The 17,219-nt window shown below is 33.8% G+C and overlaps 1 protein-coding gene across 4 annotated transcripts; it reads left to right on the top strand.

Annotated features, from left to right (window-relative positions):
- Positions 1-2,091: 2,091 nt before the first annotated feature.
- Positions 2,092-16,928, top strand: LOC105115735 (5'-3' exoribonuclease 4-like). 4 transcript variants are annotated; one of them, XM_011012729.1, is made up of 24 exons: positions 2,092-2,478; positions 2,576-2,678; positions 2,777-2,853; positions 2,958-3,143; positions 3,231-3,350; positions 3,442-3,504; positions 3,613-3,756; positions 4,261-4,425; positions 6,336-6,413; positions 8,170-8,247; positions 9,720-9,872; positions 9,992-10,060; positions 10,147-10,242; positions 10,721-10,791; positions 11,592-11,720; positions 11,800-11,876; positions 11,972-12,012; positions 12,198-12,272; positions 12,852-13,006; positions 13,907-14,011; positions 14,097-14,172; positions 14,310-14,389; positions 14,568-15,436; positions 15,944-16,928. In XM_011012729.1, exons 1-24 carry the CDS (start codon positions 2,275-2,277, stop codon positions 16,429-16,431), a joined length of 3,702 nt encoding a protein of 1,233 aa, XP_011011031.1. In that variant the 5' UTR covers positions 2,092-2,274; the 3' UTR covers positions 16,432-16,928. The 4 variants fall into 4 exon arrangements, with proteins under 4 accessions (XP_011011031.1, XP_011011030.1, XP_011011029.1 ...); XM_011012728.1 differs by having other exon boundaries at positions 14,568-15,895; positions 16,403-16,928; XM_011012727.1 differs by having other exon boundaries at positions 2,093-2,478; positions 14,568-15,990; positions 16,048-16,928.
- The last annotated feature ends 291 nt before the right edge of the window (positions 16,929-17,219 follow it).

Raw genomic sequence — 17,219 nt, 5'->3', positions numbered from 1 at the left:
ACTATCTCAAATAAAAAAATAGCAATCAAAATAATGATGATCAAATCTGAGAGACTAAAAAATTAAAGAAGGATGAAACTAAGAAAAAATTTTAATTTTTAAAATTAATCACAATAAAAAATAGAAATAAGAAAAGAAGGGAACAAATAAAAAAAATAAACTTAAAGGGCTAATCTGCATATTTCAAGGGCAAAATGTAGATTTCTAGGAGGAGAAAAAAGAAGAAAAAGAAAATGTTGTTGGCATCAAATTAGAGGTTTATTAACTATATACGCTACCTAATGAAAAAAAAGATATTGAGACCAAATAAATGATATGGTAGAACAATAGTTTTGATCACTAGAGATAGTTATATGTGTCATTCAAGGACATAAAAGTAATTAATGAGTGTACATATTTTTCAATAACTTTCATGATTTTATTTATTTATTTATTAAAATACCACATTTTATTTATGATCAAATAATTATTATGAAAAAAATATTGTAAAATAACAAATAAGTCTATGTAGTAAATTTTTAAGAATCTTAATTTTAAAGGAAATAAAGTCATTAGAACATGTTTCAAAAAATAAAATATCATAAAAGCTCCTAGATTGTAGTTAAATATTTTTAAGAGAAATTAAGTAATTTAATTGTTAAAAAAAATATGAAATGATCGAGATGCCTTTAAATAATTATAAAATGACAATTGTATCTTGTGAAAATATTCTTGTATCTTAAAAAGATAATTATTTGTGATTTTTTTTAATGGTAAAAACATAAATTTATTGTTTCATTCGGCCTATTATACAATAATTTTTCTCTATTAATTTAAGTATTCTTTTGAAACTTATAAGGAAAAAAAATTGAAAAAGTAAAATTTGTTGTCTAATACAAAATTAGTAAAATCTTTGGACTAAAATATATTTATAAGTTTGTGTGTGATGAATATATGTGATTGTGTGAGTATATTACCTATATTAAATTATGAATATATCAAAACTCAACTAGATTCATTTGCAACTTTTTATTATTTTGATTAATATTGGTGTTTGGATCAGTTTATACACATCTCAATTAATTCAATAAGTTTTGAAGTTAATAATTATATAAGTTTATAATGGCTTTGAGGTTTGTAGAATTTAAACTAATAATTTTAAAAAAACAAAGCTAACAACTGACTAGTGATTTATTTGCAACCTTGGTTACAAGAAGAAAAACATAAGTTAGTAAAATTTAGTTTTTATTTAAAGATTTATGTGCCTAATTAGAAAATATAGGAACCAAAATGTACTTGCAAGTTTTCGTAATCTAAAATAGAATTTTAGAGTAAAGAATATGTAACATAAATATTTAGGTTACAAAGAATTATTTTGTATTATTATTAAATATGATATATTAGATAAATTTTAAAACCTCTTAATTCGACTTTTTATCTAACTCAGATATAATATCAAACTATATAGGAGTTATCCTAACATGACTCGGTTGATTTCAGTAGTCCAACAACAATTTGACCAACTTAAAAAAAAAATTAAGTATGAAATTAACAGAAAAAATTCTTGACCCATTTGTGTAGTTTGTTTTAAAATTAAATCATGAGTTATTTTTACATTATTTAATTAACCTAATTAAATCAGAAGTAACTTGAATAACTATTAAAAAACTTTGGGGAATAATTTTTTTTAAATGAAAGCATAAGAAAAATAAAAGGAGGGTTGAATTGAAAAGTAAAGCTTTATGAAAAAAATACAAATTTATTAAAAAATAATAAAATTAAAAAATGAAAAGGAAAATTAGAAAGATGGTTGAATTGAAAAAAAAAGGAGTTAATTGTTGAAATAAATTCACAAATAATCCTAGTTTATTTAGGGCATGTTTAGAAGTATTTTTAAATGTTATTTTTTAAAATATTCTTAATTTAAAAATATAGCAATACTTAAAATATTAAAAAAAATCTAAAAAAACTTAATTTAAAAATAAAAAAAAATTACGGTGATATTGCAATAATAACAAACAAAGCGTTTTTAACATATGAGTTGAAAAGTTGAAAGTTTAATAAAATAGCCGAGGTCAAACTCGTCCATCTACCATTAGGCTCTCCACTTTTTTTTTTTTTTTTTTTTTTTTTAAATACAGAAGCCGCCGCCTGGCTTCATCACACACAGACACAGTTTAACTCACTGCTTTCGCGGATTCGCTAAACAACTGAAAGAACACACACACAGTGTAGGCGTGCACTCACCTCGCCGCCGCACTACTGATTTCTTCGAAAATTGTAATACACTGAAGAATGGGAATACCAGCATTCTATAGATGGTTAACGGAGAAGTATCCGCTTATAATTGCCGACGTCATGGAAGAAACGCCGCTTTTAATCAACGGCGTTTCTGTCCCACTCGACACTTCCTGCCCTAACCCTAACGGTATCGAGTTCGATAATCTCTATCTTGACATGAATGGAATCATTCACCCTTGTTTCCATCCCGAAGGACTGGTATTTTTCTTTTTTTCTTCATTCCTTTTTTCATTAATGACATGCTCTTTTATTTTAATTATTTATTTATTTATTTTTTGTGTGTAATTAACAACAGCCGCCTCCGACTACATACGAGGAGGTTTTCGCTGCGGTTTTCAAGTACATTGATAGGATCTTCTCCATTGTCAGGCCTCGAAAACTCCTTTTCATGGCTATTGGTAATTCTTTGGAATCGGATACATACAGATTGTTGTCGTCGTCGTCATGATGTTCTTAAATTTATTTGTTGTAATAATATTGATTACTTTAAACACAGATGGTGTTGCTCCACGAGCTAAGATGAATCAGCAGCGGTCGAGGCGTTTTAGGGCTGCTAGAGATGCTGCTGATCAAGTGAGATAGTCTTTGTAAATTAGTTGTTCAGCATTTTAAGATACTTAGGGTTTTGTCCTTTTCTTTTGGAGAAAAATGAAAATTGAGGTTTTGTTTGCGCTCAGGCCTTATCTATAGGGACGGATGGTGGGATTGTCCCTGAATCAGAAGAAGGGAACTTGGAGCAAGTGAAGAAACTTGACTCGAATGTAATTACACCTGGAACTGAGTTTATGGATTTGTTGTCGTCAGCTCTTCATTATTACATACGCTTGAGGATGAAAGATGATTTGGGATGGCGAGGAGTAAAGGTAAATGAAAATTCATGAGCATGGGTCCCCTCCCTATCTCCCTTTCTCTCATTTACGTTACAAGTGAGAGCATGTGATTCTTGTTAGGTCATTCTTTCTGATGCTAATGTGGCCGGTGAAGGAGAGCATAAGATAATGTCATACATCCGCTTGCAAAGGAATCTACCGGGTTTTGATCCAAATACACGGCATTGTTTATATGGATTGGTAAATTCCTTTGTTTGTCCATGTTTAAAATGAGTTTGACTTTATTCCTGGCTGGTCCTATAATTCCTTCGTATCATATGTGTTATTTTAGGATGCGGATTTGATTATGCTCGCGTTGGCTTCTCATGAAATTCATTTCTCGATTCTGAGAGAGGTTTTGAACTGAACTTGTTGATTAAACTGTATTATACATGCTATTAGATGTTCTCACAATGATGTGGAAGAACACATTCTGGCTGTATCTTACCTCTTTGCTGGACAGGATCTTGGAAATGCAAGCACAGGCGGTAAATCTTTGAAAGAAAAACATAGACTAATGAAGCGCCGAAAATTAAATGGGGATTCAGAGCAAGTAGGAAAGTTTGCTGAGAATATAGAAAAACATATCTCGGGGATGAAGTTTCAGGTCATTATTTCTCTACTGTTGTTTGACTTTCTTCATGACCTAATGTCTTGAGTTTAACCCTTAGAATTGTTCTTGCCTCACGGTTTAGCAAAATGAACTGCAAAAATGAGGTTACTTTTTTCATTTATTTTCTTTCCCTAGTGAATGAGAAACACACCAAGGAGTTTATAGAAATGAAAAGCCTATGTAGTTGGTCACATATTACCTGTGCAGGTTAGATAAGCAACTGGTGGTTTTAGAGCATGGAATCATTAACCAGATGTCCTAAAAACAGTCATTATGCAAGTACCTAACAATAGGTAAATTAGAGCATGAGTTAGGTTTACGTAGAACAGAAACTGTTGATTTAGAAACATAATGTTTGAAGGAGAACTAATTTGAGCTAACTCTTTTATTTCAGTTTTGCTTTATATGAATGGTGTATTGTGATACTGTTGTAATCAGTATTCTAATTTTTATTTCTTTAAAGTTTCTCACCAAATTCTTGACTTCATTCTATTACAGTTTCTCAATGTTTGGATCTTGAGGGAGTATTTAGCATATGATTTGAGAATACCAGACACAACATTGAAAGTAGACCTGGAGCGTGTGATTGATGATTTTGTCTTCATGTGTTTGTTTGTTGGAAATGATTTTCTGCCACACATACCATCACTGGAGATATCCGAGGTTGAGGAATTTAACAACCCTTTTGTTCTTTTAGAAAACATGATTTTTGCTTTGGAGTTGTTATTTTATTCCTATATTGGTACCCTGATCATGTATCTGCGTCTCACTTATACATAAGTAGTGCATTGAACCTTTGTGATTTCTGTATATATGCCAAAAAGACAAACAATGGTGTTGCTATTGAATCTATCTTTAATGATGCAGACCAAAAAAAAGCAGAAGGTTCATTGCTTTTTTAATGTGATTTTGTAGACAAGGGTATTTTTGTAATTTCCATATTTGGTAAATTATCTAGGTCTAGGCTCTTATTTTACATTTTAGTGAGGTATTGGTCTCTAATATTTTTTTTGATGAATATTCTTTAATTAATTGAATTTAATATAGGAATTTATCTTTTCTTATTTTAGGATTATGAATCCATTCAAGTAAAGCTTTAGGAGTGTGTTGAGTGTGAAAATAATTGGGCTTCTAATGCTTTATTTTGATAATGCAATATTTTTTGAAGAATTTCTAGCAATTTTGCTTTGTGATTGTGTGATACAATCTCCACTAAGTGTGACTACTAGGTGTCTGATGCGCTTTGTGATTGTGTGATACAATCTCCACTAGGTGTCTGATGCAGAGAAAATCCTATAAGGTTTATTTTTTTAAAGGCTAGGACTTGAATTTATTTCAGGCTTTGCTTTTAGTATTTAAGGGCTGCTACTGCTCCAATAAATTATGATTTGATTTTTTGAGATGTTTAGAAGAAAGTCTCATTTTTTTGGCCATGCAGTACAGATAACCAGCCTTTGGGTGTGTTTGATATCTTTTGCATTTTTATCCTATGTTAGTGTAACTCTTTGAAACTTTCTTTACATCCTTTGACAATTCCAGAAATCAATCGTCCTTATTGTAACCATCAAACAACCTTCATTGACTTTCTAAACATCCACACATTCATAAGTCAATCCTACAACTATTAGCCACTAAAATATCAACCATTTCCCCAAAATCCCTATTCATGTAACTGTAAACAGCCCCTCAGATCAGCCATAAGCTATCCTGCAACACTTAAGATTAGAATCATTCTTGTCCAATGGTTCACTTTCAAATATTGCAAAGTTAAGTAGTGGTTAATGGCATCAATTATTGACACTGGAGAATCATGTGTTTGACATATTACCATGTTGGAGAGCAAGCACATTCATTTTTATAGAGCTTTTAGCTAATCTGTATAATATCATTGAATATGACTTGTGAACTTAATCCTTGTTTAATGCAGTTAATTAAAAGAGATTAGGTGCTAGAAGATAATATGGGAAAGTTTTGAAATGATTTTAGTGCGTGTTAGGCTTGTAGGATCTTTGGTGATTTCAGGAGCTAGGGCTAACTGCAGATTTGATTTGTGGTTGAAATTAAAGGGAAAAGGTGTAGGAAACTACTAGCCTTGCACTGGTATTAATGAAAAATAACTCTGTAAGGAAGCCTCATGCCATATTATGCTTATTCTATTTGCTTTCAATTCAAGCAAGTGGCTCCAACATCGTTCATAAAATTTGCTTTGGAATTTGGAGACTAGAAGCCTATTTATAGACTTGAAAATAGTTCTATGCTTATGAGACTTGGTTTCGTAATAATAAAACGTAATTATTCCTGTGTATTCATAAATCTAAGGAAAGACAAATAATTCACCTATTACTGAATCAACTTTACTAACAACATGTAGCCCAAATCAACATTGAAAGTAGCTTAATGGAACTAGTTTCACTCTCCCATCAAACAAAAGCCTGAAGTTTATGAATTTGCCTCACATGCTCTGCTCAATTTAAGTTGATGCCAATCATTAAATTTCTGTTCTCATGTTGAATCCCATATTTGTATTTTTGTGGCTTTGTTTATTGTTTAACTGATGTTTCCAACTTTGATAGGGGGCTATCGATTTGCTCATGGCAGTTTACAAAAAGGAATTTGCTCAGATGGGTGGTTACCTAACAAATTCCTTTGAGGTGAAGAATTAGACACTTCTGTGTTTTTCAATTTTTGGTAACTTGTTGTCACAGAGAATGGATGATTTGTCATTTACTTTATTTTTGAATCTAAGCTACAACAAAAATTCGGTGTTTATGCGATATTAGTTTTCAGCTTGCGGCATTGCAAATTAAAATTTTAAAACTTTTAAAATTATCAGTTCAATTTAAATAATTAATAATAATTGTCACCAATTTCAATTTTCATTCACCACAAAAATTTCACTTTCACTTACATTCATGTGTAGTATAAATCTTTTTGTTGTCAAATGTAATATAATGAGCTAGATGTTGCTTATGTGATTACATTTAAATGAGAAAATAGAAGACATAGCTGAAGTTGATAAATTTAATGAACTAATGAATGGAGCCCATACAATGGATGCAATTAAAGAAGTTATTAAATGTTATATAAAATTTTATGATCTAATTGAAATTTGTCTTTAAAAGCTCAATTATGTTGAAGGCTAAAGTCGAAGGGCTAACTAACCAAACCTAAATTGAAGAACTGAATTATTCTTCTTCTTGCACACCTAAAATATTACTCTTCTTGATGTGTCAAGTGAAAGTCATCCAGCCTCATTCTGCAGACCAATTCCAAATAACAGTGATTAAGGTGTAATTTTTTCTATATACTGTCTCAACCAAACAAGAAAAGAAAAGGAGAAGGCATCATTAGCTGATGCGTGGAGAGAGAAGAGGCAACATAAACCTCCACTATCCAACTTTAATGTTTGTATAGATCATATTTGCTGATGCAGATGCTTGGTCTTTCTATGATGTGGCTTGTTAACCCATACTTGAGATATTGAGCACATAAATATATTTCTTCCTCTGCTATTTCTTGCTAACTTATTACAATTATCTTTTACTACCTTTCAGATCTTATCTTTTATTTCTAACTTTAATTGGTCTGGAAGCCTCAAATATTGAGATGGTAATGCAAAGTATAAAACACTTTTTGTACTAGCTGATTCACTAACAAATTTGGCATATATAATACAAGAAAGTTTTTAGGTCAAGGTGATGTGGCTTTTAGCACTCATGTGACTTACCCTTAATGAAATAAACAAGTTAGCAGAGCACTTAACATACATATATCAAATCAGTTAAAAAGGTAGCTAGCATCTCTAGCATTATCCTTGGATTATTTCATAATAGAATGATATGGAGCAAGAGCAATGTGATTTTTGTACAGGACACCCATTATTCAGTCAGTTTTCTATAAGAAACTTGAAGTTAGGATGAGAGACCATTGGAAAGAAGCTTCCAATTTTTTTTAGAGGGCTTGATAATTTTTAAAGGAAGTAAAGCTCAGTACAGGAGACACTGTTATTTAGGGTTTCTTGCTCTATTCTTCAGTACTATTTAACAATATACAATTTTTTTTATATACTTTGCTGTTTATATTGTTTTAGGCTGTTGAAGAACTGTTATGAAAATTGTGGTCTTTCAAGTCACTTGACCTTTTTAATTGTCATTGTTTTCTTATTTAATTGGTAGATTCATCTTAATCGAAGTGAAGATGAATGAAACTGCTGAAGGCTCTCTGCTATTTATGGTCTATCACCTCAATTGCTTTAAAAATGTCAACTGCCATTAAAATAATTGATATAGTTTGTTTATTAATTAATTGTTGTAGATTGTTGAAGATCTAATCTGAAAATTGTAGCCTTGAAATTCAATTGACATCTTTGTTCTCTTGTCTCAATTTGTTCTCTTATTTATTTGGTAGATAAACCTGATTCGTGTGGAGCACTTTGTTCAAGCTCTGGGTTCTCATGAAAGCGCAATCTTTAGAAGACGCAACCAGGTATCATTAAATGACTTGTTTCTTTTCCTCTTTTTGTGGCGTACTTTTTCTAAAGTTTCTCATATGCAAAATAGAAGCAATGGGTTCAAACTATAAGATTGCAATTCTAATTTGTTCATGAAAAAAATCAAGGGATTGGGAGGGCTGCCATTCCTAGTTCTTGATTTTTTTTTTGTCTCCATTTCAGCATTTTTCTTCATGCAAGTAGTCGTCTATTGTTTGCTAATTTACTAGTATATTAGTGATTTGTTCATAGTGTTCTTGCATTCAAATCACAACAAAAGCCCGTAGAGATACAAATCACAGATATTTTTAAATGTCCTCCATATCAGTATTAAGCTTATATCTAATATAGTTACTGTTCAATATTGTATTAAACATGCCATAAAAAATAGGCATAGCTTTCTACACATTCTTGATGTGGGATGACATAAACACAAAAGGATGTGTTTGGGCTAAATGAGGGTACACTTGGCAACACTATCAGAGTCAGATTTACATTTTTACAATGATATATATGGAATATAATTTTTTGGGTTAAAATCTTAAGAACCTGAATTTTTATTGAAAATATTCCCTTTGTTGATTGATTTTTGTGGATGACTATTTTATTGGTACAATTGACATGCATGCCCTGTACGTTCCAAATGACTAATCAGTGGAGGATTTAGAACGAATTCTAGGATTAAAATTAGTGATCAATATTTTTGTTACTTTTTAAGGTTTTTATATTTTTTAGTTAAGTAGTCAAAGTTGCTTTTATTGGGAATTTGGTTCAATTTCCTTTTTGCATGGTTCTACTAAGTTTTATTTTTCCCATTCCTGTTGGGTTTGAGTTTGCTACTTTCTATTTGCTTTGGAGACTTTATATAGTTCCCTAGTTAGAGATTCAAGTTGAGCTATGACTATTTAATTGATAAAATAAATTAAATCTAGTGATTGGTGCTTCCTTGGTTCTTTGTGTTGCTTCCTTTATCACTAGGTTTTGTGTTGATTAGCCACTAAAATTTATTTGATTGTCCTTTAGAGGACAACAGCATTGACATTTTGGTAATCATACTACCTAGCAACTTGATGACGTAATTTTTAGACTTTAAAATCAAATTGTATTTTGTGTGATAAAATTGCATGGTCAATAAAAAGAATTTGATATTCTGAATGTACTCTTACAATATAATGGATCTGTTCATATAATTTTTGTTGCCTTACTGATTGCCTATTCCAATTATATATGCATTATTCATCATAAATGTGTCGCTTTTTAATGTCTACTGTACTTTTTCCTACTTCTTAACTATGTTTCTTTCTGGTATTCAGTCATAGTGTTTTAGGAACTGCATATAGAATCAATATCCCTATTATGTTGGTATCCTGGATTAATAAATCCTACCATGCCTGTATTTCACATGATATGTGTTTTGCCCAATAGCTAGGATCTTGAGATAGTAATTCTAAGCAACATCCATTGTCAGATGCAAAAGGAAAGAGAGATACGTTTCCAACGCATATCAAAACGTCCGCAAGCATTTCATTCATCAAAATCATTGTTTGATGATGGTGTATCTGAAAGTTGCAAATCTTCTGTGAAGCTGGAAACAGCTCCTCTCAGTCAAAATCGACAAAATGTGAGTGCTTTGTTTACATAATCTAAATATTGTTGCAGTTTCATTTCACGTCTCATGGGATATCTTTTTTCTTGATAAGCAACTGGGAGTTTAGTGTATTTTTATTAACATTATTGCAGCCCCGAAGCATGGCCATTAAGGAATCAAACCACTTCTCCTCCAATGGCACAAGTGCTGTGGTTGACAAGGTCTGTGGTTAAGTTTGTATATCTTGCCTTGAGCTATGCAAGGTAGTATAGGTTTCCTGGTTTTTCTGATTTATTCTTGGTTACAGATTAAATTGGGAGAAGAGGGTTGGAAGGAAAGATACTACGCAGAAAAGTTTGAGGCAAAGAGTGAAGATGAGCGTGATACCATTAGGAGACATGCGGTACATGGTTTAATGTTACTGTTTTCTATTGTAGGAGTGGTATGTGCAGTATTTCACATGTAAAAACTGGTCTCCAGTGCGACTGCCCTTTGAAAGATGCACTGTTTTGGGTTCGACAAGACGACACCAACCCAGAACCATGAGGCCTCAAAATACATGGTCACCAATTTGATGCCATAGACAGATTTGGAAACCAAACACACCCAATGCCAGAGTTTTGGAGAAACAACTACGGGCTTTTTCCAAACCATGGTTTTGGAAAGAAATGCTAACAAGACTCTATATCACATAAATGCCTTTAGGTTTCATTCTTGTTTTGACTACAAGGAAATGATTCTTCTATCATTATTGCCAACTTACTGGCTTCTTCTCACTCCCTTTTCCCCTCCACTTGTACCTTCTGTTTCTATCCTGCACAACTTTTAAATTTGTTCTAATTAGGCTGGGTTGTAATTTTACAGTGTTGCAATTCCTGCAGGTTTTGAAATATGTAGAAGGGATTTGTTGGGTTATGCATTACTACTATGAAGGAGTCTGCTCCTGGCAATGGTATGTGGTGCATTCTCTTATGCTATTGTAAATTTAAGTGATAATTACCTCTCTTTTTATTTACTTGTTGTCTTCAAAAAGTAAAATGTTGAAAGCTGGATCAGTTAAGGGGCCCTAGCTTAGGGTTGATGTTTTACTTGTGAAGTCAGTCATCAAAGAACTATGACATCATGGAGTCATACCTCCCTTTTTTCCTGAGTTACAAAAAACCAGGAATAGCCTAATCCTTTTAATATCTAAGTAAGCACATTAGAAGTAGGGACTGAGAGACATCAGACGAAAGTAGTTTCAGTTATATGGATTCATATCTAATTTTTTTTTTGTCTCCAGGTAAATGTGCATTCATTTAACTTCAGAAGATTTCACTACCACTTACTGATTTATTTTATTTTATTTTAAAAGATGACAGTCAAAACTTTTAGGTTGATATAATATGAGGAAATCTTGCTGGTGGCAAGTGTTATGCTTTTTTCATGTAAAATGGTCCTTTTAAAAATAAAATGCCCATGGTTCTTGAACTTGGAACCTCATCTAGGCATTGATAGAGTGGATTGCACCTATCATGACACTAACTGGTGCTAACTTTTTTGTTCCCTGCCTCCATAACTGACATGGATCTTTTGAGCTCAAGTAGCTTGGCTCTGGATAGTTGTAGGATATGAATGCTTTAGCTTTGACCAATACCTAAATTCACTGTTTATAGGATCTCTTTGTCTTAATTTCTTATGACACAGCATTGTATTCCTTTTCCAAGAACGCTCAAAGTTGAATTTTGATCACCTCAACATTTTTATGTGAAGGTTCTACCCTTATCATTATGCACCATTTGCCTCGGATTTCTATGGCTGTGATCAGTTAGAAATTCACTTCACACTTGGGGAACCTTTCAAGCCATTTGATCAATTAATGGCAGTGTTGCCTGCTGCGAGGTTTTCAATCTTAACCATTTTCCTTTCTCTTGTGCATTTGGTTTACAGTCAGTAGTTGACACAATTGCTGTGCTCGAAGTGCACATGCTCTTCCTTTGTTTTACAGGAAATTGATGATGGATGCATCATCACCAATATTGGATTTTTACCCTACTGGTATAATCATTGCTCAAGACTTATCTTTCTTACATCACCATCATTAGTAAATCCCAAAATTATTACAGGTTATTAATCTTAAAATTTCTTGGCAGATTTTGAGCTTGATAATAATGGGAAGCGTTTTTCCTGGCAGGTATTTGTTATTTCTGGATTCTTCTTTGAACTTTGAGTTGATATAAATTTTGTTCTCTGATGATTAAAGTGCATATGTTGATGCAGAACTTTTGCATGCTTATGTGTACTTGGTTTTCTCTCATATAATTATGGATTTCAATGATGCTCCTCTTGATGTTATATCTTTTCCTTTGAAATTTCCAGGCTATTTGCAAATTACCATTCATCGAAGAGTCCCGCCTTGTTTCAGAGATCACAAAAGTGGAGCACACATTGACAGTAATTCCTTTTTCTATAAGTTAGCATTAGTCACAGGCGCTAGATGTATCAGTGTGTTGGTTGGTGTCATATATTTCTGATTTTTATGACTCATGGGTATCATTTGATAATTCAATTTGCCATGTTACTTTAGATGTACCTTTGTTGCCCCTGACAGAAGCCTGTATTGCCTATTTTGCTCTCGTATACCCGTAATAAGTTTGTACACCTACCAGAATCAGAAATTTTAGAAATGAGGGGTGCAAGACTGATATATTGAGTGTTCAATGTGGCTAGTCCGACTTCCTTCTGATGTCAATGCAGCAAAAGAAAAAAGATAGCCTGAAGATGTGTGGTATGTGGTAAAATAACAATATAAATCTCCACTTTTTGGCTGGAGATACTCATTCAGTGGCAATTTGATGTATGGGCATATCAGATTTTTATTATCCTTTCTGTTATCAATTTATCTCCAGCAATGATGTTGCAAATTCATTGCTCTTCTAGCATTGCTTTTATTAGAGAAAATATGATTTTTGGTTGCTAAATTCTACTTATTCACATTTCTGAAAAGTTCTTACTGATGATATTTATAATCAGGATGAAGAGAGACGGAGAAACCGTTTGGGTTATGATGTCCTGTGTGTTCATATTTCACATCCTTTGGCAGTTAAGGTAATTTCTATGTTCAAGTGCAAAGATCAGCCAGCTCTGCCAACAGCTAATGGAAAATTGAAAATTGACCCAAAAATCAGGTGTGTAAATGAGGCCTCCCTGAAAAATTTTGAGGCGGCCTTTTTTTTTTTAATTAATTATCAAGTCTCTGCTATTTTGAAAATAGCATTGTAAAAATTTATCATGGTGTTCGTGACTATTAAATTTTGTTGTTGCTTGGCCATTGTCTTCTCAATTAGTTATATGTCATCATCAATTTCTATCTCATTTCCTCCCGTAGAAGTCCATGCTTATGTGGAATAGAAATATTCAGCGAATAATATAAAAATGAACTCTGAACACAGTATCTTTGAGATTTTCCATGAAGTAATAACAGCTGATAGTTGATGAATAAAATTTTATTATCTTCAAGCTCAGTTTTTTGGTTCTATATGTTTCCAGCCTTTTCAGTATGGGAGTATGGGAGCTGTGCAATCTGATCCATAGAAACATTGAAAAAACATGCTAGAAGTTGGTTTCATGAAATGTATTGAATAGATAGAAGAGATAACATTACTAAATTGCTGGCAAGGAACCTTGGTTTTTTTATTCCTAACTTTTCATCTCCTCGCCAACAGCGCCCTTACTAATTAAACGAGAGATAAATTAATTGTCTCAAGTACTTCAGACTGTTTGATATACACAGTAAGTGCATTGAAATTTTCTTGTTGAACCAAATAACTCCCCATATCCAGCTCACTTGTTTTCTATCCATTGCTGGAATTTATTTATCCTGTCAGTTTGGTTCTGATTTTTGTGATTATATTTTCTGCAGTATGTATTTCTTTTGCTGTTCTTTGTTTCGTATCACTGGAGCATGTAGCTAGTGATTATTTGCTTGTTTTTTGAGGTCCTTGTAGAGAAGTGATTATTTACTCTTTCCAAGGTCCCTTATGAAATTGTTTTGCTTACGGCAAGGTATTTTCTCATTAATTATGTAGTGGTGGAATGAATGGATACATTTACATTTCTGAGAAACCTGAATGGCCTCTCGGGATATTTTCACCAATTGATGGCATGCTGATGATAGCGAGTGAACAAGCGATGTAAGTTTCTAAACAACATGATGTTTGCTTTGCTCACAAACTGTTTGTCATCTCTTGCAATAGTTATTTCTTTTCTTTATTGCAGATCAGTGTTCTATGAATACCCTCCATTTCATTCCCATATTCCAAGGCTACCAGAAGGAGTTATCTTGCCTAACAAGGTAATAGTTTTTCTTTTTGATATTTTCTGTTATGAAAAATTGAAATATAAAAGACTGAAGGTGGCCTGCCCTAATTTCTTTACCCGGGTGATTGTTACTACACTGTAGATGCTTATTTTTTTTTTCCCTGTTCGCAGTCCGTGACCAAGTGCAATATTTTGCATGCACATCATTTATGGCATGAACCAGCTATTCCTGGTTCTATATCTTCTAAAAGGTAAACTTTCCTTCCATGCCATAAACATCAGTGCCAACTCCAGTTCTCAAGTGTTTCATGAAATGATCAATTATGATCTTAGTGTAGTCCAAATTGAAAATTTTATATCGGGATAAAAGTTTAGAGGCCTCCTTAATGATGCTAATTGGTTTGCTAAATATTGTAAAATTGTTTGTAGACAAATCCCCAAGTCTATCTCAGGCCCTCAACTGGCAGAATTGGCTCATCGACTTGTGTCAGAATATAGTTCTTCAAAGCAACTGGACTTCCGCAGATGTGCTGAACGTGGGTTACCTCTGGATGCTGCTAGAATGGGAGAAATGAGAACACAAGTCCAGCCCAAGAAAAGGAAACGAGGTAAACACAATAAAAACTGCCTTGATGGTAGCTCTAAAGAAAGTCAAGGGGGTAAAGGTGATTTTGTCCCTATCAACAATGTCAAGAATATGGAGAGTTCTACTCTCAGGCAACAGGGGGAAAGCTGTGGTGGTTATGGCAGTGATGGAGTGGATGAAATTAAAATAGAAAAATCTAAAAAGAGGAAAAGGAGTTCTAATAACAGAAAACATGAGGAAGGTGCTGTTATACACGATGGTGTTCAGAAGCTGGAAAGAAGCATTCAAGAACAGAGAAACAGTGATCATACTTCTGGAGGTGTAGATGGAGAAAATGATTACAAAGAAGAAAAATCTAGGAAAAGAAAATCCAGAAAAAGAAAACAAAGAAATAAGAAAGGGAATCAGAATGATGGTGATGCTGTCCAAAACAAAAATGCTGAGAAATTGGGGTGCTGTAACCACCACATCAGCGAACAACAAAGTTGTGTTCTTCAGGAGCAGAGCGGAGGGGATGTTCGTGCAGTTGGAGATGTGTCATTGGAGTTGAAAACAGAGGTGGAATCCAAGAAAAGGAGAAAGATCGAAGCTGATGGCGTCCTAATTGACAATGTTGAAAAATTGGAGAGTTGTTTTCTCATGGAACAAAGAGGACGTGACAGTAACCACACAAATGCTTATGGATTGGATGCAACCAGTAAGCCTGTCCCAAATAACAATCATCTGGAATTGGAGGATGGGGCAGTGGAATTGAATAAAGAGTTGAAATCCAAAAAAAGGAAACGAAGATCTAAGAAAAGGAGAAAGATTGAAGCTGATGGCGTCCTAATTAACAGTGTTGAAAAGTTGGGGAGTTGTTCTCCCATGGAACAAAGAGGAGGTGACAGCAAACTCACAGATGCTGATGGATTGGACTCAACCAGATTGCCTGTCCCTAATAAAATCAATCAGGAATTGGAGGGTTCTGGTCTTCAGGAACAGATAGAACACTTTGACCATTCAGGTGCAAATGAAGTGGAAATAAAACCAGAAGTCAAATCCAAAAGGAAGAAACGGAGGTCCAAGAAAAAGCAGCAGATGGAGCTTACTGTCCCAGCTAATGATCCTGTAAACTTGCAGTCTGGTCTTCCTGGAAAACAGGGAACTTTCGACAGCAACCATATAGGTGTGGGTGGGTTGGAAATGCTGATGGATTGGACGCAACCAGTATCTGTCCCAAATAACAATCATCAGGAATTGGAGGATGGGGCAGTGGAATTGAAAAAAGAGTTGAAATCCAAAAAAAGGAAACGAAGATCTAAGAAAAGGAGAAAGATTGAAGCTGATGGCGTCCTAATTAACAGTGTTGAAAAGTTGGGGAGTTGTTCTCCCATGGAACAAAGAGGAGGTGACAGCAAACTCACAGATGCTGATGGATTGGACTCAACCAGATTGCCTGTCCCTAATAAAATCAATCAGGAATTGGAGGGTTCTGGTCTTCAGGAACAGATAGAACACTTTGACCATTCAGGTGCAAATGAAGTGGAAATAAAACCAGAAGTCAAATCCAAAAGGAAGAAACGGAGGTCCAAGAAAAAGCAGCAGATGGAGCTTACTGTCCCAGCTAATGATCCTGTAAACTTGCAGTCTGGTCTTCCTGGAAAACAGGGAACTTTCGACAGCAAACATATAGGTGTGGGTGGGTTGGAAATGAAAACAGAAGTCTAACCCAGGAAGAGGAAATGCAGAGCAGAAAATAGGAGACAGAGCAGGTGACATTGTCTCAAATTATGGTTTTGAGAACTTGGATCGTCTTTTTCTTGGTAAACAAGGAAGAGATGGTGATCATGGAGGTGCAGGTGTGGTGGAGGAAATGAAAACAGGGAACAGGTTCAGAAATATGAAAAGATCAAGATGACATGCATTGAAGATGATGGTGCCCCAAATATTACTTTCTGTAATTGAACAGTATTATTCCGAGGAACAGGTCGGAGAAATTGAGATATTTGATTTTGCGTCTTCATGGCAAGGCAAACCTCTGTAGGCTTCGAAGGAAATAAAGAAGAGAAGGGTGGCCTCATTTCAAAATTGCAACATTAATCTCGTTCAAATTATAGCTTTAACTTTGTTGTTCAAAGTAGCCTTGTAATTCTTCGAGAGAGTCATTGCAATTGTTTTTTAAAATGTTTTTTTTATTTAAAAATACATTAAAATAATACATTTTTATTTAATCGGTGACACAGTTTGATAAAATCAAAGGCGTCTTGCTGAACAGGACTACAGGCATAAGACGCGGCGGTGAAACAACATTTGCCGCATGGTATAAGTAAGCTCTCTAGTGATTTTCCTGCATGCTTCCAAGGCCTCGAAAGTCTCGAAGCGTGTCATTTGCCAAGTTAAAAGGTTTAGAGGAGAAACCCCTTGTTCTAAAACTAGATTTGAACAACCCGTTAAAAGCAGAGGAGCACCCAACCATTTTTGACTTATCGACAGGACAAGCAAGGCAACAACCATTG

The sequence above is a fragment of the Populus euphratica genome, unplaced genomic scaffold (genome assembly GCF_000495115.2).
Source record: "Populus euphratica unplaced genomic scaffold, PopEup_1.0 scaffold756.1, whole genome shotgun sequence".
NCBI classification, from domain to species: Eukaryota; Viridiplantae; Streptophyta; class Magnoliopsida; order Malpighiales; family Salicaceae; genus Populus; species Populus euphratica.
Note: the sequence above shows the minus strand (reverse complement) of the source record. Positions and strands in the feature narration are given on the sequence as shown.